The sequence below is a fragment of the Serinus canaria genome, chromosome 21 (assembly GCF_022539315.1).
Source record: "Serinus canaria isolate serCan28SL12 chromosome 21, serCan2020, whole genome shotgun sequence".
Lineage (NCBI taxonomy): Eukaryota > Metazoa > Chordata > Aves > Passeriformes > Fringillidae > Serinus > Serinus canaria.
The window spans coordinates 609,716-624,537 of record NC_066334.1 but is presented as its reverse complement, the minus strand read 5'-3'; the positions used below and the strand labels follow the sequence as shown (position 1 = coordinate 624,537).

The window sequence follows — 14,822 nt, the reverse complement described above, 5'->3', positions numbered from 1 at the left end:
GATGGTGTTAAACTAGGAGCCCTTCCATGGCTGGCATCACACAGGAAGGGCATGGTGAGGAAGGTGAAGGTGGGAGCACACCTGAAGCTAGAAAGAGACCACTTGGTCCCCAGACTGAGCTTTAGGTTTGTCAGAAGGATTGGGGAGCTTTAACTCTGGAGCATTACTCAGCTACAGCAGAGACAAGACCCGTCTGAAGTATGCTGGGAGATGGGAGAGGGAGTCCCAGGTCCTTGCCTGCTCCAAGATAAGGGAAAATTCTCAGACGTGCCTGCAAAGAGCAAATCCCTGCAGAGAAAGCCCTCAGTGATGGGGAGGGAGGAGCTGCTGCTGTTACTGCCTTCAGGGCTGCCTCCCCAGCCAGATCCTCTGACATCCAACACTGCCTCTGCCAAGCCAGCCCAGCTGGGTTCCCCCACTAAAGCAAGCAAAACCCCATTTTTTGGGGGCTGCTTTATATCACTGCCTCTCCCCAAAAAAGGTTTAGTCAAAGCAAATGTCAGAGCCATTAGCTGTGAAGGACCTCACAGCCAACCCAGGAATTCTGGGGCTTGATGGACTGTTTATGGAGTCTTTTATAGGAAGGATGGGTAACCTAATCCCAACTACAACATTTTTTATGCTGCTCTGTGAGAGTTCAGCTGTGCGCTGGCACAGTCCCATGCCACATAAAACCATGGAGACCAGCCATGTCTCATCCCCAGCAGAGCCCTGCAAACTGGCAGCAGAAGTACTCCAAGCATTAAAGGCTGGAGAGCCCTGCTTTGGGGATCCCTGCTCACACCTCTACTGGCCTCGTGAGCCTGAGACACCAAAACAAAACATCTCTAGTGAATATTTACTCTGACTGCAGCCCAGAGCAGGGCAAAGGGTAACCACCCTTGCAGGACTTGGTCTGGGTGTCGGAGACGCAACAAAACCATGCTCTCAGCAGCAGGCTTCAATGTCTTCCTCTCCCAGAAGCAGCCCCAGGATGAGCACAGAGCCCTCCACTACCCTCCTGAAACACTGGAGAAATCCCCTAGCAACATTTCCTGCTTCATTAAAACACTTGATTTTGAGCCGGTCTCACTAAACTGAGATGTTCCAAGTTATGGATCACCCGCTGTCTCTACCAGGCTGGTGCTCCATGGCTGTAGCTAAGATTGCAGTCCCCAGCATGGGCAAAATCCTCCCTGGGAGAGGACATCCAAATGTACCAGCAGACACTGACCCAGGAAACCAAGCCCACCCAGGCCAAACCACAGGGGAAGGGTGTGCAAATTTAACTGTCTGAGAGGGAAACAAAGATTTGCAGGTGGAGAGACTGGAAGGGTGGGAAATCCCAGCCCAGGCTTGGCACAGGGTTACACCAACTCTGTGCTGCAGAACAGGCAGGTGTAGCGAAGTCAGGCCCTGCTCCAGACCCTCTTCTTAGCTGAAAAGGGAAGAGCCTTGGGGGGCTGGAGCAAGGGCAGAGCTGTGACACATTGATGAGGACAGCACAGGGGATGTGCATCATCAGAGTGTGATCACTGGATGTTGGACCAGCAGGGTCTCCCCAGCACTGCTGGTGGGTGGGATTTCTTCAGATAATGTGAGCATGAAGTTTGTTTAATTTTATTTTCATAGAATTGGAAGAGAAGCCAGGTTTGCCTTTTTCTTATTTCTATTTTTTGGGTCTGTTGACTCATCCATCAGTTTGTCTGCTCACCCTCATGACACTTCCCTGATATGATGCATCGTCTCCCTCATGGCCACCACACACCCACCCTAAGAGGGGTCTCACCACCCATGTCAGCCCACAACCCTCTCAGGAGTTACAGCTCTGGAGCATGCCAAGCACAACAGCTGACCAATGACTTCTGCACTGGACAAAATCCACCAGCACCTCAGAAGCCCTCACTGAGCATCCCCACCACAGCAGCCAGGAGAGGAATGTGTTCTCCCCAGGCTTTTTCTCTCAGATGGGACTTGGACAGCAGTTTTATTTCAGTCCTGGCAAATGTATGGCACATTCCTGCCACCAAAGGGAAGGAGACTCCAGAGCATGTTCAGGTGCATTACCTGAGCCTGTGCACTCACAGGGCTTCTCTTCCAGCACAGACCTCAACATGGCACCAGGGAAATGGGCACCTTGATGGTGACACGTGTGGTGGGCATGTCACCACAGCTCCACAACCTGCTGGCATCCCCTGGAGACCCATGGAGGGCTGAGCCCTTCTCCACCCCTCTGGCCACTGAGCAGTTCAAGACCGGTGGATGACACACCCAGGGCTGACCTCACAAATCCCTTTTTCTTCCCTTTTCATTATGTAGCCCACACACTGAGGACCTCCCAAACACAGTAAAACACCAGGGCTCAGCACCCACAAGCAGGAGCTCAGGTCATATTTAGGCCCCCCAAATTACAGGGCAAGGTGACCTGCCTGGTCTCCCCCAGCACAAAACCCGATGGGCAGCCCCTGCCATCCCATTCAAGACACCACAGGGACATCTGGGCTCCACTGGTCCCTCCTGTTGGTCCCAAATGTGCTACTCCCAAAGCTACCACAGCTCCTGGCAGTGTCCCCTGACACATCCCTTACTTCCCAGTCCAAAATTCAGCTCCCCTCCCTGCAGCCCCACCTTTTCCTATGCAGGGACCAACAGAAACTGGGAGAAGCAAAGCAGTACCGTGGGACCCAGCCTGGAAAGATTGAACTTCACTCCCAATCCCCAGATAAGGAAGGATGGGCTCCTGGAACAGCAGGGATGAAAGGGAACGCCGCAACGGTCGAGTTGGCTGGCTCAGCTTTGGGCTTGTGCCCATTTTTCTGCCATGTGCACACCCATGAGCCACGAGCATGGGGACAGCCACTTGCCCTGCAGCCCAGAGGGACCAGCCTGGCAACACCTCATCTGCATGTGCCTGCACCTTCTGCCTGTCCCAAAAACCACAAACCAGTGCAGCTCAAGAAATCTCCCCAGCCACTGCTCAGAGCATCAGCAACCTCCTGAGTGATGCAAAGTTTAGTCAAAGCTGGGAACAGGGACCAGGCAAGACATGGGAGCAGTTGACAGTAAACTCAGCATTTCCAGAGAATTTGTTTGTATCAAAAGCTGCTGCTCTGAAGCCAGAGCAGGTGCCAGTCACACCAAAATCTCATGGCAGCTATTCAATGTGATGGCATAAGTTTGACATCAGCTAAAAAAAAAAACCCAAAAGCAATGTGAGCAGCTCCTCTACTCTCTATTTCACCTACAGCCATGGAAAAAAAAAGGTGAGGAGCCAAAAGGAGGTTAAAAGCAGGTGTATCAGGGCTGTGTCTCTGCAACAGCAGCACAGCCACATGAAGGAAGCAGCTCCCCATCACTGGGGATGCTCCCAGCAGCCTCAGGACAAAGCCACATCAGAGTCTCACCCAGCTGCCCCACGTGGGCTCAAAGCAGCACCCACCTACCCCTGGATGGCTCCATCAGCCCCGAGCTGGCCTTGTCCCCCCTGCAGACTTGTGAGCAGCCTGCTGCCCTGAGCTTTGTACCGAGTGTGACATGGAGCAGAGCCCACGCTGCCTCTTCAACACCTCCCACCAGCCAGACACAAACCCCTGCTAATGGTGCCAACATCCTAATTAGCACCTTCCCTGTGCCTGCCCTGCTCCCGACTGCTCTGCAGCTGTCCGGGTTCTCAGAGGTTCACCAAAGGTGACAGGGGATGGGGACGAGTCCTGGAGGTGCTGGGCACTCTGTCCCCTCTAGCCCATGGCAGTCCCATGCCCTCCTGTGAGCCTGTGTTAAGGGATTCGCACACAGTATCACACCCAGCCTGCCTCCGGGACCATCCATCCCCCTCCAGGGCAAGCAGGAGTGGGTCTGGGCTGGAAATGACTTTAAAGACCATCTCCATTCAACCCCTGCCATGGGCAGGGACACCTTCCAACAGACCAGATTGCTGCAAGCCCTGTCCAGCTTGGCCTTAAACACTTCCAGGGAGTGGACAAGGCACGGACAGGGCAGCTCCAGGCTCTGCTTGGGGAATGCATTTTCCCATCCATGCATTTGCCCATGCATGCATTTGCAGCTATTTCCATGGCTGGAAACTATCCCTGGTGGGGCTGCTCTGCTCTGCTCTGCCTGATCCAACCCCTCAGTGCGCTGTGCCAGCAGCCAGCTTGGGGGAGCTGACACCTCCATCCCACCTCTCAGCACTGGCTTATCAATACCCTGCCACCAGCCGTTCCCCATGTCCAGGCAATGAAAATACTGGAATTGCTCCCCAGGCAATGAAAATGTAACTTCCCCAGCTCGCTTTCTCTCCCAGAGCAATGCCCAGGGAGGCACAGGCCTGCTCCCATTTGCCACAAAGGTGTCACGAGGTGCATACAAAGGCTGGAGACACGGAACCAGTGCTCAGACACCTGCAAAGGCACTCTGCAAGCAGCCTTGGAGGTACTGGGATGCTTCAGAAGAGATCCCTCAGCAGAGATGCACAGGAAATGCTTTCCCAAGTTAAGTCCCTGCAGCCTGGCCAGCCCCCATCCCTGCAGGCTCTATCAAGCCCGGACATCATGTTTCACTCCATCCATGCTGCCCCAGGTCACGCATTTCTCCTGATGGCTTTATCCTCTGATACCGGACAGGCTTAAAAGTAAAACAAGGCCAAGATTTATGAAGTGAGGCTCCCTGTAAAGGTTTGTGAGTCACAGTGCTGGAGCCTGGAAACAGGATTACAGCAAAGCAAATCATGGAATGCCATCGTAACCTCGGCACGGGGAGATGTGAACCCCATGTGCTCCAGCCCAGCTCACTCCCAGCATGTGCCTGGGGGTTGCCTGGCCAGCACAAACCTCCTGGTGATGGCCAAGGGCTTCTTTGACCTCCCTTCCACAGTCCCCAGCTCATTTGGGTGGCCTTGTCCTGATCCTCAGCAGACTTTTTGCCACACCTCACCTCCAACCAGCTGCACAGGCATTTGTCAGAGCAGAGCACTCCCAGCACTTCAAAACCACAAACAGGTGCTTTGGACACCTCATCATTCCATAGAGACTTTACTGCAGCCTTCCAGTGCCTGAAGGGCCTCCAAGAGAGCTGGAGAAGGACTTTGGTCAAGGCATCGAGGGACAGGACAATGAGGAATGGCTTCCCACTGACAGAGGGCAAGGACAGACTGAATATCAGAAAGACATTCCTCTCTGAGAGGATGTTGGGGCCCTGGCAGAGGCTGTCCAGAGAAGCTGTAGCTGCCCCATCCCTGGCAGCATCCAAGACCAGGTCAGACAGGGCTTGGAGCAACCTGGGATAGAGGAAGGTGTCTCTGCCATAGCAGAAGTGGAACTGGATGAGCTCTAAGGTCCCTTCCAACACAAACCAGCCAATGATTCTATGATTCCAGGACCAAGCGCCCCTCCTGGGGCATCAATCCCACCCAGAAGTCTACTGCCAAGGCAAAGCTTTCAAGAAAGATGGATCTCATGAGAAAGGCTTGAAGCCAAACTCACAGAGGCATCACCTGGGGACAATGACCAGCAAGTGATGGGAGCCAATAGCAGGGAATGATGATACCAGCTCCATCCAGGAGTACCTGCCATGGCCACACACCTGCAGGCACCTCAGCAGCCCATTCCCGCTTGCTTTGTCCTCAGACACATCCTCTCCCACCCTCCAGCCATAGGTTCAGTGGCCACTTTGAGGGAACCAGTGGCCTCCTGGGAGGCTCAAAGAACAGGACCTCCTCTGGAGACCAAGGAGCATCCAGAGACTCCATGTCCCCTGCTCCAAGGCAGAATGCTCCAGTCAGTCCTCCCCTGCTCTGAGAGACTCTGGGATAGGCAGAACCTGCACTGTCTCATCCCAGTGCTTCTCACACACAGCCTGTGCGTGAGGACTACACAGGATGGAGATGCCTTCTGTCTCTTGTGTCCCTCTTCTGAAGTTGTTCAGGCTCACAGAGGGTCCTGACAGGAGATCTGGAGGATCCAGCCTCCTCTCTGACCCTTCTCACCCTCCCTGGTTCTCCTCTTCTCTTCTCAGCAGAGCAGTCCTGCAGAAGCCTCCTAACACAGGTCCCTCCAAGCCATGACACGGACATGCAACCAGAGCTCACCAGGCTCCAACAGGGCTCCACACACTCTGGGGACATATTTAGGAAGCTGGGATGACACCTCCCATGGAGCAGGACTCACCTCAGCCTGCTGATGGACAGACAGAGCCCCGCTGGGCACGGCCACCGAGCTGCATCACCAGCCTGTGCATCACCAGGGGCACAGCTTGTCCTTCAGCCTGCTGCAGCTGGGTGTCCCCATGTCCCCAAAGCCTGGCTGGGAGCAGAGGGGATCCCAGACCTTCTGCCTGCCCCTCCTCTCCTGGGCTGGGGGCTTGGAATCAGCCACAGGCTACCCAGGATCCCAGCAGCTGAGCCCATTGTCCCCTTTGTCTGGCCCTGGGAGCACCAGGCCACAGCAGCTCGAGGTATCCCCTTTTGCCCAGGGAGGATCACACAGCTTGAGGTGTCCCCTCTGCACAGGGACACTCACACACCTCAAGGTGTCCCTTCTGCCCAGTGACACTCACACAGCTCAAGGTGTCCCTTCTGCCCAGTGACACTCACTCAGCTCGAGGTGTCCCCTCTGCACAGGGACACTCACACAGCTCAAGGTATCCCCCCTGCCCAGGGACAGTCACTGAGCTCGAGGTGTCCCCCCTGCCCCCCTGAACTTTTGCCTCTGAGGATGTTCACATGCTCGGCCACATTCACCTCCTCCAACCCTCACAGCTGGTGGGTAAGGACCTGAGCTCTTCCCCTAACCCAGCCAACAGCCCCCAAGGTGAACCCAGGGCTCGGGGAGGCTCCTCTCCTACCCAGTTCCAACCAGATGCTCTTGGCCTCTGAAACTCTGAGGAGGGCAAAGACAAGCACCAACAGGCATTTTCCAAGGGACCTTCATTGGCTGTCTGGAAAAAATCAAGAGCCTGTGGAAGGTTAAAGGTGTCCCCAGACACAGAGGGCTCAAGGCCATGAGCACCCAGAGCGATGTGGACCTCCCCAGCACTTTGCCTTGGACACTGCAGATGATTTTGAAAGCCAAACTGGGAGCTTGGGGCCAGGGAGACCCCACCAAGCTTGGACATTCAGTGTGGGAGCCCAGAGAAGGCACCTTTCCCTGTTTCCTTTCCAATGCCACATCTGCCACAGGAGGCTGAGCCAAAGGGATTCCTGGTTTCCATCCCACCTCCTGCAGTGCACCAGGATGCTCAGGGAGCACACCAGAATCAAGGGTACCCGATGGCCCTGGTACCCAGGATGGGGGAGGGCTGGACTTCACCCTGCCCTGCCTCCACCCTCCATTGCTCTTGGTGTGAAACCTTCTGCTTGCGAGCTGAAGAGAGAGGGCAAAAATATAAAGGACCATCACGCTTTCATCAGCCTCTTCTTTACAGCTCCCACAGTGCAATGCACCTCTGTGCCCTCTCCCTCCCCAAGCTACATCTTTCCCCAGGCCCCTCTCCCCTGTACTTCTCCTGTACAAGCATCTTCACTCCCTTTCCCAGTCTTTCCCAGGTCGGAGCTGATGCTTTCAAAGAGCCATCCACAATGACTTTAGGATCTCTTTCTCAAAATGCTAATAAGTAATTTAAAGACTGCCACTGTGCATGCATGGGTTTAGGGTAATTTTTTCCATGTGAATCCCTTTTCATTCATCCCTGACTACATTTAATCTGCCACTTTATAGCCCGCCTATCCAGTGTCATGAGAGCCTTTTGCAATATTTTCAAGACAACTGTTGTTTTTATCATCCTGAATAATTTTGTATAATCTGCAAACACTCTTTGCCTTCCCATTCCCACCCCTCTCTACTTTATGAATACATCACCAGCGCAAGCCTCACACTGACCCCGTCCAGTGGGAAAACTGACTCTTTGTTTCCCCTTCTTTAAGCACATTTTAATCCATAAGAGAGCCCTTCCTCTAAAATTACTGCTCTGGAGTCTCCTGGATCACCCAGGGAGGTCTTCTTAAAGGATGCTCATCTCATTTACTCTGGCTCAAATATTCATTTTATTGACTTATTGTAAAATACGAGTTCTCCAGCCATCACTTCAGAACAGTCTCCCAGCCCTGCCCTGGGAAGCAAAGCTCCTTGGCAGGAGTCCCTCTGGCCACTTGGGGTGACACTGAAGTCATTCCCCTCCATGCCAAGGGCTCCATCCTGCACATTTAACATCCCAATACCTGTTGTTGAGGGGAAACTTGGGGGATAAACAACTTCTTCTCTCAAGTCATTTTTTAAACTCCTTTCAGCCTGCTTTATATGGCTTTACATTCACTAGACTACAATTTCTGATTTTTTTTATTTTCTCCTTTTAGATACCACTTCCACTTTATGAAGAACATTTTTTTACCTCCAATGACCTCCTCCAATTTGCCATTTAATCAAGTTTGGTTGGTTTTTGGTTATTTTTAGGAAACTTATGTTAAGTGGCTGCATGAATTTATTCTGAGGTTTAATTTAATTTCCTACATCACAGGCAAGTATTTTCCTATTTTAACTTCTCCCTTCAGTCATCTCCTTCACTTTGCTTTACTCAGAGACCATTACTATGTGGTGTTTTTAAGAGCTGGTTGTTTATGGATGCCATGGTCCGACTCTGAGAGAGGTAACGTGGAAAAAAGGTAATTTATTGGATCAACTGAGAAAGCTTCACCAACTTGTGGAGCTCCCCAACCCCTCCTCGTGCCCATTGGGAGATTGAATCTGTTCCTGGGAGCAGATCTGATGTCTTGTGTGTGGTTGCTCAGGTCTAAATCCAGAGTTCATCCTCCTGTGAGCTCTCCAAAGAACCACAACTGTTCTCAGCCACTAAACCCATCATTTCTGAATGTGGCATTTAGGGAGGCACAGACCAGCCCCAATTACAGTTGTGTTTTCTGCCCTCATGGCCTGCTCCATCTTTCTTTAATGCTTGGCAGTTGGTGCCACACTTCCTGTCAGACCTGATACTGCTCCCTTCATCCCAAGCAAGGAAATTCAGGGAGGGGCGAACAGCATGATCCTCACTTACTCCTTTCTCTTCTCCGTATTATCTCAGGGGGCTGGCATGCCCTGCACAGCCACCCATGTCTGCACCCTGGCACAACCTGCCATCCATCCAGCAGGTTCCTGAAGCATTGATATAAAGACATTAACAATATATGCCTGCACAACATCTCCAGGCACCTTTCCTTCCTTACAGCCTCTCTCCTGCTGTCACCTGGCCTCCAAGGGGTCCCTGCCCACCTCCAGCATTCCCAGTGCTCTCTAGGGCTCCCTCATCCCTGGCTACAGGCGGGCAGAACCCCTTGGAACTCCCCCACGCCCTCCCTCCCTCCCTCCCACCCAGCCCATGCCGCACTCAGCCCCTTATCACAGGAGGCCCCATCCTTTCCCTTATCTAACGGCTGAACTTTTGCCTCTGAGCATCTCCCTGCTCCCCCCATCCCTACGAGATCCAACTGGCAGCTGTGCTTTGCCCCAGTCTCTCTATAAACCAGATCCAGGTATGGGAGAGATTACAAACCAGGGTGGGAGCTGACAGGTCTCTTCCTCGGTAAAAATGGGATTGTGGCAGGATGGGAACCCCACTCCCAGCCAGAGCCACCCTCCTTCCTATCCCAGCAGGGCTGGTGTGCAGGGAGCAGGGGTGGAGGTTCAGGCTCTCACTCATCCCTCGCCCCAAAGCACTCAGGCCTCAGGAGCTGTCACAGCCTCCACTATTTACCCAGCTCCTCAGGCAGTTTTCTGAGTTTCCCACCCCTCTTTCCAGCAGCTCAGGTATGTGCACACAAAGGGCCCTGACTAGTGCAGGCAGGTCCTTAGCCCGTCTCCAAGGGGACGGCTGCTCCCATCCCTGGGGACAGCCCCAAACCCCTCACAGCATCCCCAAGGCACAGCTGTGTCCCCTTCACACCCTCTGTGGGGTGACCTGAGGAGGGGGGACACATCAGTGGCCACACCAACCCCGAGCCCTTGTCCCCTACAGCATCTCCTCCCTACGCTTTTGTCACCCAGAGAAGCTGGAAGTCAGCAGGTATTGAGAGGACTGCTGCTCCAGCCTGGAAAAGCCACAGAGCAGAATAGTGAGGGCAGCAACATGGATGTTTAAATGAGGCACTGATTTATTTGGTCTCCAAAAGGAACTTTCCCTTTTGCTGCCCCTATAATGCAAAGGGCAGGTGGGTGCAAGGAATGTGCCTTGTCAAAAATTAACCCAGGAAATGGAGGGGAGGGGAAAGCAGCAGGAGGGAGACGGGTGGCACAGAGCCAGGCCAAAACCACAGGCTCTGCTCTGCTCCTCAGTCCCACTTGTCCCAAAACATTTGCTCCCCTCCTGCTCTTAGGAGAGTGTTTGCAGATCTGGAGCTCAAGCTTGCAGGAAGGATCAGCTCTTGACAGATCCTGTGTTTTTCCCTGGACCTGCTGCTCTGCTTCATCCCTCCAGAGCATGCTAGGCTTTCTGGGAGGCTCCTGCAGCTCCCATGCTTCTGGCACACCTGGAACATCCACTTCCATGGAGCACCAAGGTCAAAGCAATGCTCTGGTGTGACTGTAACCGTGAAGGGATGGCTTAAGTCTTCCTCTACGGAAACCCAAAAAGATGGATACAAAAAAGGCCCAAACCAGCCCTGTGTCCCTGGTATCTCCCCACACCCCATGTGGAGGTGCTCAGCATAGGTACAGGAGAAGACACTATCTTTTAACATTGCACTATGTTACAGCATAAGTGAAATTAAACATACTGTATACTACAGAATCACAGAATATCCCAAATTGGAAGGGACCCACAAGGATCATCCAGTCCAAATCCTGGTCCTGCACAGGACCCCCCAACAATCCCACCATATGTCCGAGAGTGCCGTAAATATTACGTATATTATAATTCACTATTAAATGTGCAGAAGCACTGAAGTCCTGTCTCCATCTTGCTTGGAGGATGGGCAGGGATGGCCGTGTCCAGCACCTCAGCCACAGCACGCCCTGGAAATACCCACGCCAGGAGTGGATACTCCAGCCCCAGCATCCCTCTCCAAGACCAAGACTGGGTTTAGGATTAGGATTGCTCAGCACAGCTGATGCTCAAAATCGAATCCCCTTACCCATGATCCTGTTTCCCAACTAAACTTGTGCCGGGCAATTCTCCATCGCCCATTGGAGCCTGTCGCTGCCTCCATGCTGCTGGCTCTGTGCTGCCCACACCCTCACTGATAGCAGGGCCATCTCATGTCTCCTTTTGCATTTTTGGCACAGGGCTGGCTCTCCTCCAGTCCTCGGGAAGCTTGCCAGCACCGCAAGGTCTGTGAAAAGTTAACTCCACCGGGGTGAAGAGCGCCATCAGGTTGGTTTTCCCTCCTCGCACGTGAGTTAGCCAGGCTGTTGATTTTAAAATACCTCCGTGTCCTTCCCAGCTCCCCCCAAAATACCTCGGGAGCGTCAGTCCCGCGATCGGCGCGCAGCCTACGCAGCAGGAATACAAAGCGGGGCCGTTAGCGATAGCGGCGTTACCAACTGGTGTGGGATCCAGACCCTTCCAGGACTCCTTTGTTCTTGACTTTCTGGTTTGGGTTTTGTTTGGTTTTTTTTTTTTTTTTTTGAAAAACTCACAAAAAACTTTCCTTTGAGAAGCCTGAACTTTCTCAGCTGCAGACACATTACCTTCCAACCGCCTTCACAACTATAGGCAATTCCTAACCTCTGCTTTATGTATGTTGTCATCCACCTCCCTGTTTTCCATACTGATTTATGTTTCATGTTCTTTTTACATTTCCTTTTAACAGAGCCGGTTTTAACCAAACAGCCTTCCCTCCCGAGCCCAAACCACGCGTTTTGCTGGCCAGTGAGCAATCAACTTCCAATTTCCATGCACACTCCTGTTTATATTTCCTTCCCTATCGGCTTTGTTTCTAATTAAGGTTTGTTAAATGCAAGTGAATATATAGCGCGCAGAGAAATATAAAGCATGTAGATAAATAAACACCCCACACACAGCCCCACTGACTAAGGCTGCGCTTTCAACCACGGATCCCAAAGCACTTTGTCATGTTCATTAACAAAACCTCGCAGCTCCCTTGGGAAAGATGCTTGGATTATTTTACGCCTTGTAATTAGGAAAACTGAGGCACGGAGGAGACAAGTGAAATTACCAGCAGTACAGAAACGTTCTGTGACAGAGGCGAAAACAGGACTCAAGAGGCAGGATCCTCCAGAATGGTAGTTTTCTCCTGAACAAGCTTTTCTGCCCCCATTTTGGCCCTGGAATATGCTGGGGCTGGTGATGGAGGGCATTGCCACCATGGAGGTTCCCTGCAGCCGTGGGAACACGGTGTGTCCAGCCACCACATCCATGGCCAGCAGCTACTTTTGGGTCCATCTGTCCACACCAAAGGGATCCAGAGCATTCAGAAGTGCAGGTGGACACCACATCCAGGCACTTGGAAGCGGTGGGAAGAGGCAGTTGCAGAAAGAAAGGAGCAGAGGCACGCCCAAAGAGCTGCATCCCACACGTTTTCACCTTGCCAGCACTCCAGAAGCCTTTTCCTGGAAGGCTAGATTAGGTATCTGGCTGCCCACACCAGCCCTGAGAGTGACCATCACAGCCCCATGACACACACAGGGCAAGAGGCAACAGCAGGGGCATGGGGAGACCACAGCAAACCCAAACCAAAACAGTCAGCCCCGGCTGGGAATGGCCGCTGGAAGCCCACTGACCATCTCCCTGGGAGCATCCCCATCCGTGGAGGAGCACACCTTAGAGCGATCATCTCGAGCGGGTGAAACACCCCACCTGCACTGGCCAGCCCCTCATTCCTAGGTATACTCCCTATCCCTTGGCACTCATGCATCCAGCGCCTGCCGCTCCTGCCATGATGGTGGGGAAGTCACTCATGCTCCACGAACACATGCGGGAACCCCGGGAGCCAGCCACTGACCCACAGCACCGGCTGGCAGCACCTCCTGGGCAGCAGGAGGAGCAGGCTGGGGTGGAAGTGTCACCCCATCCCTGCCCAAGGCACCCAGCACGCCACAGTTGACAGCATCAGCTTGTCATGGTCAAGTGCACATGGGCCCCGCTGGCCGAGCCCCGAGCCCATTGGAAGTGTCAAGGCCACCAGTGGACGGGGCCAGACATCCTGCATGGACACGTATGCTCTCACAAACACACTCCTTACCCCAACCCTCCCCCCCATAATTAAAACCATGCTGGGCTCATTTGAATAGCAGAGCTGGCGAGCGCTCTCCGCTGCAACGTAAATAGTCCTATTTATGCCAAGCTCCCATATTGTAAATATCACGATGTATAGCTGGCCAACCCATGAGTCATCTCCCAAAACTCCAACTTAATAAATGGTGCCTCATCCATGTTCCAGACAAACACCGTCCGAGCGGCTCCCACCGCCCTGCACACACAGGGCCAGCACTGGCCACCCAGCCTGCCCACCAGCCCAATGAAGCCGGAGGGATAGCAGAGCCACCCAGCCCCTCCAACACAACCCTTCCACAATGGACAGGCATCCCTGGACCACGCTGCTCCAGGACAAGCCGGTTTTTGGCCTGACACCTGGCCCTCGCCCCTGCCCAACCCAGTTCTTTGGCACTTCCCAGGGTGTCCATGCAGCGGGCGGGTGGGAGCAGGCAGGAATGGCCGGGATGGTTGGGGAGCAGGAGAACGAGTCTCCCCTTGCACGGACCCCACCGTGGGGCTCCCACCCAGCGCCGTCCCCGCACACCCAGTCCTGGAGCTCCCCACCTGCCGCCTCACACTGCTTTGTCTGAGCACCGGGGAGCTCGGCGGGGAGCTCGGCTCCTCCCGGGGACGCCGAGAACGCCACGGTGCCAACGGGGAGCCGGCCACCAGCTCCAGAACGCCGGTAAGGCCTGGCGGAGGGGCACCCCAAAGTCTCCGCCGAGAGCAGCAGTGGGCACGGAGCGGCGAATCCCGGGCATCCCTGGGGGACCCTCTGCGGTACCCAGGGATGCCCACTCCGGCGGAGGGACGGCGGGGAGAAGGGCGGCCAGCGTTCGGGAGGGTCTGGGGGCGGGGGGGGGGAGCACACGCGACACACCGGGCTCCGGCGGCGACACCTCCAGCCGGGGTAGCACTTGCCCAAACTTCGCCTTCCCTCCGAAGGGCGTGCGGCGGGGAGGGGGGCAGGGGGCAAAGTGCCACCCCCCAAAAAACGGGAAAAACCCGGAGGGAGCTCGCCCTACCCGCAGGGCCCCCGCCCCCCGCGCGCCCCCCTTACCTTCCACGGCGGCGAGCAGGGGCAGGAGGGCGAGGGGCAGGCAGCAGAGCCACAGCGGCCCCATGGTGCGCGCCGGGCCGGGCATCAGAGGTGGCGCGGCCGGCGCTCCATGGAGGCGGCGCAGCGCAGAGCGCAGAGCCCAGAGCCCCTCACTGGGGCCGCCGCCGGCGCGGGCACGGCCGCGGGCACGGAGCGCTCCGCCGGCCCCGCCGCCGCGGCCGGGCCGAGCCACCGCCGCCGCCGCGCGGGGGACGCCCCGCGCCGCCCGCCCCGCCACCGCCCCGCCCGGGGCCGCGCTGCTGGCGGGGGCGGCCAGAGGGGGCGGCGAGGGGGGGGCGGCGGCGGGGGGGGCGCGGCGGGGCCGGCGGCGGGCGGGGGGCGGGGGGCGGCGAGCGGGCGGCGGCTCCCCCCGGTCTGCCGATGGTTTCTCCCGGAGCTGTCGATCATCCAGAGAAAGCCGTGATTTCAGCCCAAATCCGCCTCGCCGGGGCTCGCTGCGCCGCCGGCACCGGCGAGGGGGCGGAGGGGCGGGGGATCCCGGGGGATGCCCCCGCCGCCGCGCCCTTCGCGCCGTCCGCGGCCACGG

The 14,822-nt window shown here is 55.4% G+C and overlaps 1 protein-coding gene across 4 annotated transcripts in view; it reads right to left on the bottom strand.

Annotated features, from left to right (window-relative positions):
- The window catches only part of EPHB2 (EPH receptor B2), a 125,212-nt gene extending 110,860 nt beyond the window's left edge, over positions 1 to 14,352 (bottom strand). For 2 of the 4 annotated variants that reach the window (XM_030231468.2, XM_030231465.2), the window contains exon 1: positions 14,237 to 14,352. In XM_030231468.2, the coding sequence (XP_030087328.2) occupies positions 14,237 to 14,321 (85 nt within the window). In that variant the 5' untranslated portion in view covers positions 14,322 to 14,352. The remainder of the gene's footprint in view (positions 1 to 14,236) is intronic. The other 2 variants (XM_030231466.2, XM_030231467.2) reach the window with 2 other exon arrangements.
- Between the last annotated feature and the right edge of the window lie 470 nt (positions 14,353 to 14,822).